The 15,903-nt window shown below is 47.1% G+C and overlaps 1 protein-coding gene across 4 annotated transcripts in view; it reads left to right on the top strand.

The window, feature by feature from the left end:
• LOC104934051 (enhancer of polycomb homolog 1) overlaps positions 1-15,903 on the top strand; it is a 29,511-nt gene that overhangs the window by 6,728 nt on the left and 6,880 nt on the right. For 2 of the 4 annotated variants that reach the window (XM_027288912.1, XM_019267433.2), the window contains exons 3-11: positions 9,200-9,359; positions 12,427-12,572; positions 12,764-12,970; positions 13,652-13,800; positions 13,901-14,048; positions 14,148-14,312; positions 14,730-14,819; positions 15,073-15,221; positions 15,329-15,768. In XM_027288912.1, the coding sequence (XP_027144713.1) occupies positions 9,260-9,359; positions 12,427-12,572; positions 12,764-12,970; positions 13,652-13,800; positions 13,901-14,048; positions 14,148-14,312; positions 14,730-14,819; positions 15,073-15,221; positions 15,329-15,768 (1,594 nt within the window). In that variant the 5' untranslated portion in view covers positions 9,200-9,259. Of the gene's footprint in view, positions 1-425; positions 924-9,199; positions 9,360-12,426; positions 12,573-12,763; positions 12,971-13,651; positions 13,801-13,900; positions 14,049-14,147; positions 14,313-14,729; positions 14,820-15,072; positions 15,222-15,328; positions 15,769-15,903 lie in introns of those variants that run through there. The other 2 variants (XM_010749620.3, XM_027288921.1) reach the window with 2 other exon arrangements.

The following is a 15,903-nucleotide window of genomic DNA, read 5'->3' as shown; positions in this document are numbered from 1 at the left end:
CATTAGAATGAACCTATAACACAGGAGCCATATGTTTTAAAATGAACCTGAGGTGGATCTAAATTTAAATATGTACAGAGAAATTAAACATTTGCAGAGAAATTAAACATTTGCGTAGGATATAAATATGTACAGAGGAATAAAAAATGTGCAGAGGAGTTACACTCTAAAAGCTTTAAATTTATAATTGATCAATTCATTGTTAATTTTCATGTAATATTTTAATATAAGTTGTTTTTCTTTGTGTACTTTTAATTTCGATGTTTAAACATAATAAATGTAATTTATTTATTTTTACTTGATATATATTTATATATATATTTGGGCCGTGCCTAATGTTCATGTCAATAATAAACGTGCGGCGGAGTTTAGTTTGCACTAAAATGCCCCCTTCCCCCCACCCCACGCAACGCGCAAGCGCTCGGGACCGTGTGGGAATGGTCGGTCCGCGCGCTGGGGGCTGGACCGCTACCGAGCAGAAACAGAGCAAAAAGAGTTTTTAAATGTCCGCCATGTTGTCCATGGCGCACTGAGCCAACGATAGGGGAGCGGAGCGTCGGAGAGAAACAGTCCGAGAGAGAGCGACCAAGATCCGGGCCTTTCCCCCCGGCTCCGTTTGGCGACGCCCTTAAATTTACAAGCTTACAGCCAATCCGAACCGTCAGAGTAGAGAAATAACCGCACAGAAACATCCATGAAAGCTCCACTCGGCACCGTTGTGAATATTAGGAGATCCGATAGATTTATATTGCATCTCGACTTGTGAAATAATGAGTAAATTGTCGTTTCGGGCGCGGGCGCTGGACGCTTCCAAGCCACTACCCGTCTTCCGTTGTGAGGATTTACCCGACCTACACGAATATGCATCCATTAACCGGGCCGTGCCCCAGATGCCTACGGGGATGGAGAAAGAAGAGGAATCGGTATGCTTTAACCGTAAAATGTTATAAAAAAAACAACCTTGGTTTTATTTATTTTTATTTTGAAATGGTCGGTGGTGGTGGGCTTTTTTTTTTCTCTCTGCGCAAGCTATCACAAAATGGCCGCCGGTTTTTCTCAGGAGAAACACGACGGTTTGTGTCGCCAACGGCCCCGCACGCGCCACTCCGGACCAACGGTCGGGCGAGGCGGGCACGCGCCGTGTCGGTATCGGATAAAATCACCCGGTTTTGCGGGTTTATTTGTGCGTGAGGTGGTTTTCTGAGTACAAAGGAGTCATGTGACTTGAGCGATTCCGACATTTTGTGTCTGTCTGTCAGGATGAGAGGAGGGGGGGAGGCTTGTGTTGGCGTAATTGCAAAAGACCAGGGCAAGGGGGAGCTCGTGATTTCAGATTATATGTGCTGCTGCTACCGAGACTGAAATGTCAACACTGCTGCATGCACTGAAGGATGAGTGTCAGGCATCTTTAACTGGATATATATGTGTGTGTGTGTGCTGTCACAGTTGATCATGATACAATATGTTTGTTTGTATGCTGGGTGTCCTTCTGTTCTTTCAATTAAAGCCACAGTTTGAACTGTAGTGATCAGAGGGGTGTGTTGTTTAATTTCTCTGTGTGTGTGTATATATGCGTTAACCTCACCTCGGGGTCAAGGTTGTATCTCATGTTAGGTGTTGTCACTATAATAACAACCATCTCTCTCTGTTGACATCTTGATTTTGCAATTCTTCTGGGCTTGTTACTTGAATTTGAAAGTTTATTTTGGCCTTAACCTTTTGGTGGAAAGGTGTGGATGCACTAATCATAGAGGCAGGTAGATAAACATCTTGGGTCATGATATCATCTATGATACAACCTTTTATGTTTATATGGCACGTGTGTGTCTGTTCTTTCAATTAAAGCACAGTTTGAACTGTAGTGGTCAGAGGGGTGTGTATATATGCGTTAACCTCATCTTAGGGTCAAGGTTGTATCATGTTAGGTGTTGTCACTATAATAACAACCATCTCTCTCTGTTGACATCTTGATTTTGCAATTCTTTGGAGCTTGTTACTTGAATCTGAAAGTTTATTTTGGCAGATGATTGGCTAACCTTTGGTGGAACTCTAAAAAAGAGAGTGATATTTCCAGGTGTAAATGCAGGGATGCACTAATCATAGAGGCAGGTAGATAAACATCCTGGGTCGTGATATTATCTATGATACAACCCTTTATGTTTGTTTGTATGCTGGGCGTGCTTATCCTCTTTCAATTTCATCATCAGTTGACATCTTGATTTTGCAATTCTTCAGAGCTTGTTACTTGAATCTGAAAGCTTGTTTTGGCAGATGATTGGCTAACCTTGGGAACTCTACAAGTATTTCATTGAAGAGAGAGAGAGATATATTTCCAGGTGTGGATGCACTAATCATAGAAGCAGGTAGATAAACAAAATCTTGGGTCATGATATTATCTACATATGATACAACCCTGTATGTCTGTTTGTATGGCAGTGTGCTTCTGTTCCTTCGTTGTGGCTTGGCTTATTGCAACAATTAAAACCACAGTTTGAACTGTCGTGATCAGAGGGGTGTGTTATTTAATCCCCCACTCTTGCACCACTGACCTCACCTTAAGTTTTATCTCATGTTAGGCGCTGTCACTATAATAACAACCATCTCTCTCTGGTCTGTTGACATCTTGGTTTTGCTTGCTTCCAAGCCACTACCTAACCTTTTGGTGATGTTTCCAGGTGTGGATGCAGGGATGCACTAATCACAGAGGCAGGTAGATAAACAAAATCTGCGACCCCGGTCTCGACTGTGCTGCCTCCCACACGGGCTGTTTATAAACCAGAGATGCACCCCGGGGGAATATCGCTGTTTCCTGCTTCCATTCTTCATACATGCCATTTATTAGACAAACCCCTTTATTCCGGGTCCCCCAGGAAGCATATCAGTGTTCTCCAGCTGACCCAGTATCTCTGGCTGATGTTGGATCACTACAGGCCTCCGTGTTGGTGGATGCTGATGCTGTTGCTGTTGTTCACTGAAAGCATGTTGCAGCCAGGCTCCGAGCTCTCGCTGAGGCTCGGTGTCAGGGGTTCAGTGTGTCAGATGGCACAGCAGGCTGGCAGACCAGCGGCACGTGGCGCTCAGGAGGAGATCAGGGCAGCAGGAGGAGGAGGCGGAGGAGAGAGGAGGGGGTTGCTGTCACTTCAAAGTCTGTGCTCCGCTCAGCTGAAGTGCTCAGTTATGTAACAGTTATATTATCATAAGAGGCAGGCCAAGGCCTGCTGCATGCCAGCCGCTCTGTTTGGAGCAGTTTACGTCAGGTGTTGGGTGGACATCATTGTTTAAAGGTATTGTGTTGTTGCTTTAGTATACTGAATCTAATGATATTTTTGTGGGCCTCCACTGGGGATGTGCACCCCTGATTCTCCACGTTGTCTTTCTGGAGATGCGCTTAACCTCCTGCCACCACCACTCTGTGTTCAGTGGTCTGCAGGATGAAAGCGTGGTGTACTCTATGCTAATGGCTTTTAACAGTGCTTTGTTGAGCTTAAAACGACAGAGCAACTTGTAGATTTAGACTTGGATGTAGCGCTCTCCGTCGCCGCTCGGACTCCAGCATGTGGTTTAGTAATTTACAGGCGGCGTGTGTGCACGTAGCCTGGCTCGGCTACAGAGCCGTCATTGCCGAAACTCCCCGCAGCACGTGCGGCTTGTTTGTTTTGGGCCAGACAACTCGGCCTTGTGTTTACGTTTGGGTGAAAGTGAGGTCAGTGTCTGCGGCCCTGGTGGGAACCCGCAGGCATCTGTTGTGTTTGCCTCCTTTGCCAAACACAGTTCTTGTACTCACACAGACACTGACAGACACACACTCTCACTCTGGCAGGCCACCAGCTTCTCGCTGTGTGACCTTGCTGGGTGGGAATGTGGGGCATGTCACCTGTCCAAAGTCTCCGCAAGCCTACATGCTGTGAAATTTGAAAGTTGCCTCTGTCAGCTGTCTCTCCCCCCGCCCCCATCGACGCGTACGTGGGCAGCGTGGGAAATCAACACCAGCCTCGAGGCAGGTTCTTGAGTCCAATTCCACATCAAGTTTGCCAGCCAAGACGAGCCTCAGCTGGAGCCATTTGCGAGGATGACCAATGAGTTTAGGGATTTTCCAGTGATTTGACCTGATGAATGGAAGAATTCTTTGTGATTAATTGTTTTCACAGCATTGTTATGCAATAGCAGGCTAAACACTCAAGGTAGAAAAACTTATTTTGCCCTGCGGACACTGCTTCTGCCTTCAAACAAACATTTAAATTTAAAGAACGGAAAGTTTCTCAACTCTCGGCCACTTATTTTACAAACTGACGCGTAGTTAGAGCCGCCGTCTGATAGCTGCTGTTAATTTCCCACCCCGCTTGCTCCCGGTGTGGGAGAGAGGAGAAAAAAAACACCCGCCATGCTCTCTCCCATGCCGTGCATAAAACTGCTTTGTACTGTAGCTGCGTCCCTAGACAGCGCCGGCTGACCGTCCCCTGCGGCTGTCCATCACGTTAAGTGGCATTTACAGTGTCTGGGACAGTAGCTGTCAGAGGCGAGACGGCTGGTGTAGGTGGAGGAGACCGTGGCTGCCTCAGCAGACTTGACAGTGATCGATGTGGTCATTTTAGAAGGCTATTTCTGGACGTGTGTGTATGTGTGAGAAAGCGAGACCAAGAGAAGAGGCGTGTGTGTGTGCGTGCTCTGTATTCCGACCGCTCACCTCACTGTAAGTCTATTTATTCCCAGGCAAATAGCCACGGCTGGGAAAGTAAACAAACACATTGCTTGATTAGGTTTGGCAGCCGACATGTTTTCGCTCAAGGCCGTTTGATTCTTATGAGTTTCTGCCTCATTGTGGAGAAGCCCGAGGAAGTCGACGTGGGGGTTTAGACGCCCGCCAGGGGGACTGGTATCGGGAAGGAACACGAAGAGGTCACGGCGAATGCTACGAGTAGGTTAAGTGTAAGCTTTGAGTTTTCCGTATGGAGACGCCTCCGGGAAGCGCAGAGAGTTGTCTGCAGGAACTTCTTCAAACGAGGGAGAAGCATCCTTGGAGCGGATCTCCAGAGCACACGGCACTGTAAATGCAACATGTTATCACTCGCCTCGGGCGGAACAGACTGCAGGAAACCGTGAGCCCCCAAAGTCCAAATGGCGCTGATGAACACAGCGCTCTGGGACACAATAAAACAGATTTAATACACAAGACTGAAACTGTTACAGATGACTACAAACCACATGATATAATACTGTAGATCACCCAAAGTTTACTCTGCTGCCTCTTTGGAAGGGAACAAACACGGATTAAAACCTTTTTTAAACGATGGACGGATTCAGTACAGCCTGAGCGATACATCGTCAGCTCGATGAAGACCGTTTCTCTGTGTGATGCAGAGAACAGTGCGTGTTGTGGTGGTAATAGTGTCACTGCAAAGTTTATCCAGCAGACTGAGCTGCGATTTACAAACTGCGGCACAGAGCGAAGGAGAATCAGCAGCTCCCAGCAAAGTCAGCGAGAGCTGGTTGACAATGAATGTTCAATTATTTAACACGTTGAATAATATTTAACTCAAATATTTATTCAAGTTTGAGTTGGGGGCAGCCTGCTGAGTATGTTTGCATAGTCACATCAGTGCAAAACACACAGAAAAGATCCTTTTCCAGCTCAAACATGAAGTGTAACAGCCCATGTGGGTGAATTTCTGCACTCTGAAAGTGTGTTTGTGTGTGTGTGTGTGACACCACATTTGTTTTATGTAATGACATTACCGTGACATTCAACATGTAAATTTAAGCTGGATCGTCTTCGTGACTAAAATCCTGACCATGAATCGTGGTCGTGTTTTTCACTCGGCCTGCAGATGTGAAGGCTCTCCGGATGAAATAATACCTGACTGTGCACCACGTGGAATAGCCTGCTCTGATTCGCTTTGTGTTGGCGAGGTCTCTGCGAGAGTGTCAAGGGCCTCTCTGATTAGAAAACCTTGTAGCGTTTTGAAAAGCTCGCCTGGCTTCTGCTGTTACAAAGGCGTGAATTGATTCGTGCTCAGCTGCGATCAACATCACTTTTGTTGGCCGTCTTTGTGATTGAAACCACGGCTGTCCGCGCGTCGCTGCTGTAATAAGCGGTTAACCTTTTTCTTCAGGCCATCGTATGGTGTCAGGGGTACGCTTAGATTGAACACTTCTTCCGAGTCGAACCCCAACTGTTGTTCAGGATACAGAGCTACTGTGTGCAATGAATAAAATCTAGGCGGTACGTGAGCAACTGCTGTCCTCATAAACAGCAAAGCTCTAAGCTCTGCTGATCATCCAGACGTTCCCCCTCTTTCCAACACCTGCAGGAAAACTCATCTGCACGTTGAGATTAATTATGAGGGGGGAACTATGCACCGCCGGGCGGTTGTTGTTTCGTATGATTTATGTATGTACTGTGCGAGCTGACTGAAATATGCCAGCCCTTGGGGAGTTTGTCGTCATTCATACTGAGCTATCTCTCCCGTGTTGGTATTTGAGCTGTGTGAATGGAGGGGGGGGTTTCACAGAATGTCACTGTGTCATGTGATATATATGAAATAACACACACTGTGAAGGAGCGTATCCAATTCTCCACCCAGACTCATGAATGTGCTGTAACGGCTAACAACAAATGATGTTGAACCCTCAACATGTGCGAAACACTCCCTGCACTAATTATACGAGTCCTCAGAAAGCTGCACATCACATTAAGAAGCAGTGACATTATTGGGTTTCAACCAGTGACAGCATGAGTGACCTCACCCTGCCATTGAGGATGTACCACGTCCTCCACCTCCCAGTTAATCTAAATATTGATCTGTAACGACACCCACCTGTCAATCAAAGCGTCCACGCTCTTAACGCTGCATAACTTTAAGCCTTAATATAACCTGAACAGGTGAGTTGTTTATAAATTCACCCTCAGTACAGTTGTCATGAACGGGGAAATTAGCTACAGAGACCAAAACTGTTTTTTGTACCAGGCTGTAAACATGTTTATTTCTGCTGTGAAACATGGGGACTTATGGAGACTGACTCACTTCTGGAGCCAGCCTCAAGTGGACGTTTAAGGTATTACAGTTCAAAACACTTAAGGCAGCTCAGTTTGAACACGGGGAAGTTTAGACTGCACGGGCTGAATCTGAATGAAGCTTTTCAGTATGTGCTACTGTGTCGTCTGTCCTCCTCTTACACCACAGTGACTGTGCCACGGCTGACTAATAGTGTTTGTTTTGGCAGTATGCAAAGTCGCCTTTCATGGAAAGATGTAACCATAACAGACTGTGTGAAAGAGAGAGAGAGAGCAAAACTAGTCACTATCTATCTTTCCGCCTCACTCCCTCCCTCCACCATCTCCAGGCACAGAGATTCTCTCCCTCCACCTCCTCCTCCACCCCGCCGTAGGGAAAACAATAAACACACCTCCTCTCCAGAGAGCTGCTGTACGAGGCCGGCAACACGCTGCCTTGTTGACAGACTGCCTGCCAGTGGCTCAGCGCCCGGCTCCGGGCCAAAGGCTCTTCCACTACTACTACTACTACTACTACTACTACTACTACTACTCGGATTGACTGCAACGGTTCAGACAAGCAGCCCGCCAGCAAACCAGTCAGCCAGCCTTTCTGTCTGCCTTCCTCCAGGCACATTCCCAGCCCCACCACCCCCCTCAGCGGGCTTGGCAGCAGCTCTCGTCATGCTTGTGGCGGGTAGATAAGGCCAACTGACAGAGCGGCAGAGACAAAAACGGTGTAGTTTTCTCCCCTCTGTGTTTGTGTCGAGGAGATGATGGTGATTAGATGGCGTGTTCAGATGTGTCCCCGTCCCTCTTGCACATATTATTATAGCCCAACCACGATGGGCGTCTGCAGAGACGAGCTTTATGAATGCATCTTAAAGTATCCGGAAGTTTATATTTAGCATGAAATGATGTCACGTGGCTCCGTTTGTTCCGGTGCAGCCTGTTTTGTCCACGGATTGCCGTGTTGTCTAGTTACCAGATGTTGCCCAACGTGTAACTGGATAATAGTCGTTTTTTCTTCTTCTCACAACTCACTTTGCAGGTGTACTTTTTAGCTTGTGTCTACATGAGTCAGCGTGTTATCGTCCCTGTGGCGCTCCAGAGTTTACCAGGCTTGATATTATGTTTCAGTTGGGCAATGTTGTGTTCTGTTGTAATTGCCTCCCAAATTGGTGAGGTAACTCCCAGCTACGATAAAACGGGGTCAAAGGCGGCGTAACCAGAACAGACTGCCTCCCTCCCTCCCTCATGATAAAGAATAAATAAAACATTTAGCGTAGTTCAGCTCTGTTTTTCAAGATTGAAGCTGCTCGCTGTTTTACTAAACTTGCACTAAAATTAGAAGTCGCGCAGGCCTGGCTGTGTCACAGTTCGAATAAGAACAAGATCCCGATGATGGCTGCAGGTTTTCACGCTCAGAATATTTCACTCTGAATCAGTGAAACCGCTGCTGCGCACGGATAATTGGAGCTTAGCGTTAGTGGCTGATTGGCGTAAGCCGCTTCATTCACAGCTCTGTGGCCCGTCGTGTCCGTGCAGGTCTACAGCACAGGCCCGATCCATGCTGGAAATCTGAGGCTGATGTTTAAAAATCAGATGATGCATCGACTTGATTCCCTTTTTAGATGATTTTCTTGTGTGTGGACAAACTATGTGACGTTGATGCGGGTTTCTCGTACTGCAATTCCATCTTTATTGACCCACAGATCTGCTTCGATATTCTCAGGAGCAGAGCTGTTACTGAGACGTGCAACCGTTTTCTATAATAAAGAACAAACAGTGAAAAGAAAGATGATGAAAGAAAAAAGTCTGTAAATGAGTTAAAGTGATTTGAGTTGGCTGAATCGACGAGCTTCATGTCCTCGGGCAGGTCGTTCAAAAAGATGCGATTGCTTATCATGCTGGCAAACGTGGTCAGGGGTCAGACCCCGACGGGCTTCAAAAGTGATCGGTACAATCCGAAAGTCAATCCTAAAACGTGCAGGGAAGCTAAAACTGGTGAAATGTGATGTTGATACCAGAGAGGAGCGAGCTGTAGAAGACTACCTGTACTATGTATAAAACTTGTCTTCATGTGGTTCCAGGTTTCATTTTTTAAACTGTGGCTCCAGCCTTTTTATCCAGGATGCTAAGCTTCGTACGAGCACATCTGTCCTCCCGTCATCCAGGCGTCTCACCTCCGTCTGTCTCTCTCCGCAGGAACACCATCTCCAGAGGGCCATCTCGGCGCAGCAGGTATATGGCGAGAAGCGGGACAACATGGTCATCCCGGTCCCCGAGGCAGAGAGCAACATCACGTACTACGAGTCCCTCTACCCCGGGGAATTCAAGATGCCAAAGCAGCTAATTCACATACAGCGTAAGTGCGGGCTCCTCTTAATGTGATGCAGAAAGCAGAGAAAATGAGTTTGATGCAGTGGATCAGGGAGCTCGGGTTGTTTCATTAGGTCCTAATAGTGTTTCCCACAATTATTTTGAATGCATTAAATGTCACTTGGAGGCTGTTGATCAAAATTAAGTGGCAATTAGTGGAATGTTCTCTAGACCTGTATCATAACATTTCATTATGTTCAGCTTTATAGTTCTAAAAGTTCAAGTTTGTGCCATTAAAAGTGAATGTAGGCGGTTGGCTAAGTTTGCTGTAAAGGCTGATGAAATGTTGAACCCATCCAGTGACTGACGGGCTCGTAGGTAGCAGAGGACGTCTCGTTTCTGACAGCTGTACATCCACTTAATGGCATCGTGTGTGTGTGTGTGTGTGTGTGTGTGTGTGTGACGAGCTTTTACCGAGTTGTCATACAGGTGTCAGAGTAAATGAGTGTGTGAGATTGGATAGTTTGGTAATGATATCAAAGAAGATGACTCTGTTAGATTGCTCAGTCCGCTAACCGTGTCTGTGTCACAGGCGGTTGCCGTGATTGTTGCTCAAAGGAAAAGCAATTTGCTCTGCGCTAAACAGAGATGTCGCTATCGGCCGAGAGCCTCGAATGACAAATGTTGGGTCCTGTCAAATTGCTGTCGGACTAATTTCAGGGTTTCCTCCGTGGTCCAGACAGTCTGTGAAGTGTAGAAAACTTCAGCATCGATCTCTTTCAAAACGTTTGTACCAGAATATCGAAAAGCTGTGAGCAGCCGCTTTCTGAATCTGTACCGTCGTCTTTTTAAGGTGACAGTCGGATGTGCTGAAACTCGAATCTGTAACTGCTGCGAAGAAACGAACGTCCACACAAAGATTCCGAAATTTAAAATGTACGACGGATGAGAAATGACAGCAAGCTCTGACGAGTTTTCTCAGAGTTGCCTTGCCGACAGGTCAACGTGGAATCTGATTTGCTTTCAGTAAATCTGGGCTGAGGTTATCGTTTTAAAGACAAAGCAGCACATACTGTCTATACACTGGTTAATTTCATGCTCAGCAGCTGTGCACGTCTGACGGGAGGCAGGTTAATGTGATTCCAGCAGATGTGGCGGTGTTTAAAACACACACACACACTGCTGGCACCAGAAATGATACAAACTTTAAATACTAACCCACAGTGAGTGGATGGCTTTCTATATTTCATGATGATATTATTATTATTATCCAGTGTCTTGAAATGTGGTCACATCCGACCATTAGCGAAGGGCAGAGAGTCACAATTTATGCTTCAGCTGAAATTATACTGACGAGTCTTTGACCCGCAGAAACACTCGGGGCGCATTATTCAGCTTTCATATACAATAAACGCAGACTCCATTAAAGTGTCGGGTCAGTCTGAGTTATCAAGTTGGACGTGACTGAACTGTGCGCCAAAAAAAAACCAGCCAGATATTCTGCTGTGTGTCCGCTGCAGCCGCTCCATATGTTTTCACTTGTCTCTGTGTTTCCACCTGATGATCATCCAACGTGTCCCTAACCTTCAGAACCAACAGATGCCGGGTGGGTGTCCTCTTAAAGCACGTGTTTACAGTTAACCGTTTGTCCTGTTAAATTAAATGGATACAATATCCTCTGCAGGGAGGGGCTGCATCAGGTTCATGTGGATTTTCAGGGCTCAACATTAAGGATGAGTCGAACGCCGCATCAGGCTAGTTAATTTTAACCATCTCACTCCGTTGTTAACCCTGCAGACGGTCGCCCATGCGCAGTGCTGCCCGGGCGCTCACAAGAAAATAGCAGCAGATTAAAAAGACAAAGTTAATGAGCCGAGGCTCAAACAAACTTTTCAATTATCCCGGAAACGTTGGGCGGTGTTGGAGGATGTGAGTGAAACTCCCAGCTACGTCTCGTCACAAGTTTGAGAGCGAGTCAGATAAAACAGGGTCAAAGGCGCCATAACGAGAGACGGCGGCGTCTCCCTCGCACGGCAGCTCATAATAATATAACAATAAAAAGTTCTGAACTCGGTCTGAGGATGAAAGTGCGCTCTGTTTTGTTTGGGGCGCTGCCGTTCTCACGGTTTGCTCGGTGACTGGGTCAAATTCTTTGTGGTCACGGCGTGTTTGTTTTTACACGGGCTGTAATAATCCGACTGGTCATGTTGCTCTGAGCGCGAACTCTCTCTCCTCTCCTCCTCCTGTTTCACGGCGTCAGTTTGTCCTTTGCAGCGGTACAGTAACGTGGTTCTCTCAGCTGTCACTGACTGAAGTTCGTCTGCTTCATTGTCTGTCGCGGTGAAGCGGTAAATATTCTTTCACTTCATCGTGTAGGACAGTTTTTTCCTTCACACGTCAGGCTGTGTTTTGATCTCAGCTGTGTCGTAGTGCTGAAAACCTCCATGAACACTTTAAGTGATGATCTAAATATGGCTCACCGTGTAGGTGGTAACCTCGCCTCGAGAATATAGAATACACCGCTTCCATCTCTGTGAACACTTTGTGACTTGGCAGTGAGCGCCAACTGACGCTGGATGTACAATTCTCACTTGAGGCGCGGAGTGGCCTTCACAGTCGTATTGCCAGGCAACCGTCTGTATATATCTGACATGAAACCTGTCATCACAAAGAGGACCTGTCTGTTTCCTGAACCCTCTAAGATGGTGAAAGCGGTCGTGAATCGCACACACAGGAGTGATGCCGTGAATAAAAGTTAGTTTTGCTGCAGCTTCAACAGTAACTGGAAGTTTAAAGTGATTGTTAAGCAGTTTCAGTCATAACATGATCAAATAGTTTGACTTTCTGTGGTGCTGTGGAGTCAGTCATCCCCACCCTTATTTTTATTTTCAGTCCAGTTCATGGATCCAACAACATATCGTCCCCCACATGCCAGTATGCCTGATCAAAGATAAGCTAAACGCTGTCAAAGGAAGTTTAAAACATGAAGGCAGCTGCACCAAATACTTGGAGAGGTTTAGAAACAAGAGTTTGCAATTGAGTTTTAATTAGATTTTTTTGTTGTTGTTTTCGTCTCGTCTGAAGTCTGTTTCCTTCTCTTTGCCTCTCTGCAGCTTTCAGCTTGGACACAGAGCAGCCAGACTACGACCTGGACTCGGACGACGATGCGTTTGTCAACAAGCTGAAAAAGAAGATGGAGATCAGCTTGCTGCAGTTTGAGGAGATGATAGACCGGCTGGAGAAAGGCAGTGGACAGCAGGTCGGCAGCCTTTGTGTCTGCGTTACAGACCAATGCACAATGAGCGTTAAATAGTTGGTAACACAAATTTGAAACCATTTCTGGTAAGACAGCCTGAGCGCGGCGAGCCTGCCGTGACAGATTTGTCGCCCTCACGTCTGTTTGAACGCGTCCCGTTTATCAGAAATGTAACTCCTGTCGGTGTTTCTCAGCTGGTGAGCCTTCCGGAGGCCAAACTGCTGCTGAAGGAGGACGACGAGCTCATCAAGGAGGTGTTTGACTACTGGAGCCGCAAGAGGAAAAACAGCAAGGCCAACTCCCTCATCCCCACCGTCAAGCAGGAGAAACGGGACGGCTCCAGCACCAGTGATCCCTATGTGGCCTTCCGACGGCGCACCGAGAAGATGCAGACCAGGAAGGTCGGTCGCCTTCACGCTCGGTTCATTCCAGACCCACTCGGGGTGGAAGCTGGAAATACTTTGTCATGTTCACACAGTCGTTATATTTCACCGCGTTCACTGTCTTTTGTGAAGCGTGGCCAGGTTAGCTCGATCAGGTTCTGATGTAGAAGAACAGAAGAAAAGTATAGGTGTGGGCAGAAACTATTTAACAGCAGAGTTTCAATGGTTGAGGGTTGAGTTTTTTCACTTAATACGCAATAAGAAACATGAAGTTTGACTGTTTGAACATACTGCATTACGATAAAAGCCTTCCATCCCACAAAAGTGACCAGATACTCCCATAAGCTCCCATAAAATATAGATTTAAAGTACATTCCTGTGGATTATTTTCTTATTTTAGTGATACTCTGCTGAGCGCAGACACCATGAAGCTGTAGTTTCCTCTCAACCCTCTTGTTAAGGTCATATATGCCACCAAGTGGTCATTTGAAGAATTTAGCCTTGATCTTAGTAACCAGTTTTGTTTCCATCCAAGCTGTCTGATACACGTGAATTAATGTGTATCATTATAATGAATGATAATAGTGTAACAGGTTTTATTGGCAGCTTTGTTTCAGTGTCTCTGTGTTGTTCATGAAGTTTCCATTTCATCATAGTTATGTCATGTGCTCACTGACTCTTTGTTCCTTCGACCGTCAGAACCGTAAGAATGACGAGGCGTCCTACGAGAAGATGCTGAAGCTGCGCAGGGATCTCAGCCGAGCCGTCACCATCCTGGAAATGATCAAGAGGCGAGAGAAGAGCAAGAGAGAGCTGCTGCATCTCACACTGGAGATCTTTGAGAAGAGGTGAGACAGCGGGGCAACGCTAAAGGGAAAAGTCTTGACAGCTGACAGCTTAAAAACGGAGATAAAAGTCGGATGATGATTCATCTCTTTTCTTTCCCAGAAACGTCATGTCAGACTATGGCGGCGAGGTGATGGCAGAGGTGTTGGCTGAGCGGGCACTGGTGAGGCCGCAGATCATTCCCCTGGTCCCCCTCACCAACCAGTACCGACACCAGGACCACATGGACCTCAAGGACTACAAGCCCAAGGTGACGCCCACTAATAAAAACTAAGATATTAGCTTGTCGGTGTGTTTCTCAAAGTGCTTCAAAGTCTCATGAGTCAAGTCTTCTTTTCCCCCCCATCAGCCCGAGAAGACAGAAGTTCCCCGGCCGAAGAGGAAATACGAGAAGAGGCAGAAGGTATTGCCTCTTTCATCGGGCGTCCCCCACCATCCGGGTCCCGTGGTCTTCAATGCCAAGGACCTCAACCAGTACGACTTCCCCAGCTCGGATGACGAGCCCTTCTCCCAGGTATGTGCACACACAGGCACACGTTCATGACCACTCGTCGCCTGTAGCTTTTTATCATTATCGTTTGTCCTGATATGATTCACTGAGATCGTGGTGAACAGGAAAAACACACGAGTTAGTCTGTTAGTCGACTTGTGGGTTTTTCTTTTCAACCGACCACTGAAAACTATGAACACACATTACAGGGCAAAATGATAAAAAACGGATGACATGGCGATAATGTGAAATGCTCCTAAAATACCAACACAGTCTCCGTCCATACTGCGCCTGTTGGGCTGATTATTAGTGGCTCAGTCTGTCCACAAAACCTCATGAAACATCAGGTTGTGGGATACGCATTCAAACCAGAGCCTCAGTGCATTATAAATTCTGCTCCCGGCGTGACCTCAGACTGACCTTTGACCTCTGCATCCACAGCTGCATTCAGGCTCATCAGAAGCAGAGGAGGAGAACGACCCAGATGGTGCCTACGCCTTTCGCAGGAAGGCAGGCTGCCAGTACTACGCTGTGAGTACCGAGGACAGACTTATTCTGACACGCTTGTATTTAAATGTGTTGAATTAACGCAGCAGAGTTGGGTAGAAAGTCTAAATCCAGCAGCCTTTTCAGTTCTTTTTAAGTCTGGAGGCTCCACTAAAGTTTATCTCAACATTAGAGGTATTTACTTGGCACTCCGCTGCAGGCAGTTATTTATTAGGGCACTAAAGCATCTAGTCACGGATCGCAAAGATCAGACGATAACGCTCCGACGTGCTTCCAGGCTCATCAGGATCGCGTGGGCAGCTGGCCGTGGTGCGGACCATGGGAGGCCGGCTTGGCAGAAGCTCGCTTTCGCTACAGTCTCACCACGCTCACCGTGCCGCGGCGCTGCCTCGGCATGGCTCGACGTCGCGTGGGACGAGGTGGCAGGTCAGTTCAGTTCCTCTGTGCATTTCCTTTCTTTCTTTGGTCACACAGTTCACAACGTTATCAGGTAGCTATCGCGGCTGTGTCCTGATCTTGTCTTTCTCTCGCAGGGTGTTGCTGGACAGGGCGTACACGGACTATGACAACATTTTCCACGGACTGGATGCAGAAATGCTCGACCTGCCTCTTCCCTCCTCTCCTCCCCCTCCCACTCCTCCTCCTCCTACAACTACTTCACACTCACCGGCCACCGACAAGTTTGCCAGTACCTCAGAAACAAATACCTCAGATAGAAGTTCCTCCTCCCTTCCCCCTTCTTCCTCTCCCTCTTCCACGGACCTCAGTCAGATACTGTTGAATATAAAGTCGTGCCGATGGAGGCACTTTAGACCACGGACACTACCACTACATGAGCTGGACAATGCCCACCCGCTATTCAGGAAGTTGAGTCGAGGCCTGAAGCGGTCAGTCTCGGCCTCCACGGCTGGGGGACAACCCTTCGGCTCTCACCGCCCGCCAAGGGTTCTCCCTGCACCCGCACCTATTGCTGGTGAGTGCATCGAACATACACAGCATGGATGCATGCTGTCAGGTTGTTGTAATAACTTTGCATTCATGGCAGCTTGGGGATGAGTGTTATGGGAAACGCACATGCCACCAGCAGCACCTCTCCTCTCTCCATGAG

The sequence above is a fragment of the Larimichthys crocea genome, chromosome II (assembly GCF_000972845.2).
Source record: "Larimichthys crocea isolate SSNF chromosome II, L_crocea_2.0, whole genome shotgun sequence".
In the NCBI taxonomy this organism is placed as follows: Eukaryota; Metazoa; Chordata; class Actinopteri; family Sciaenidae; genus Larimichthys; species Larimichthys crocea.
Note: the sequence above shows the minus strand (reverse complement) of the source record. Positions and strands in the feature narration are given on the sequence as shown.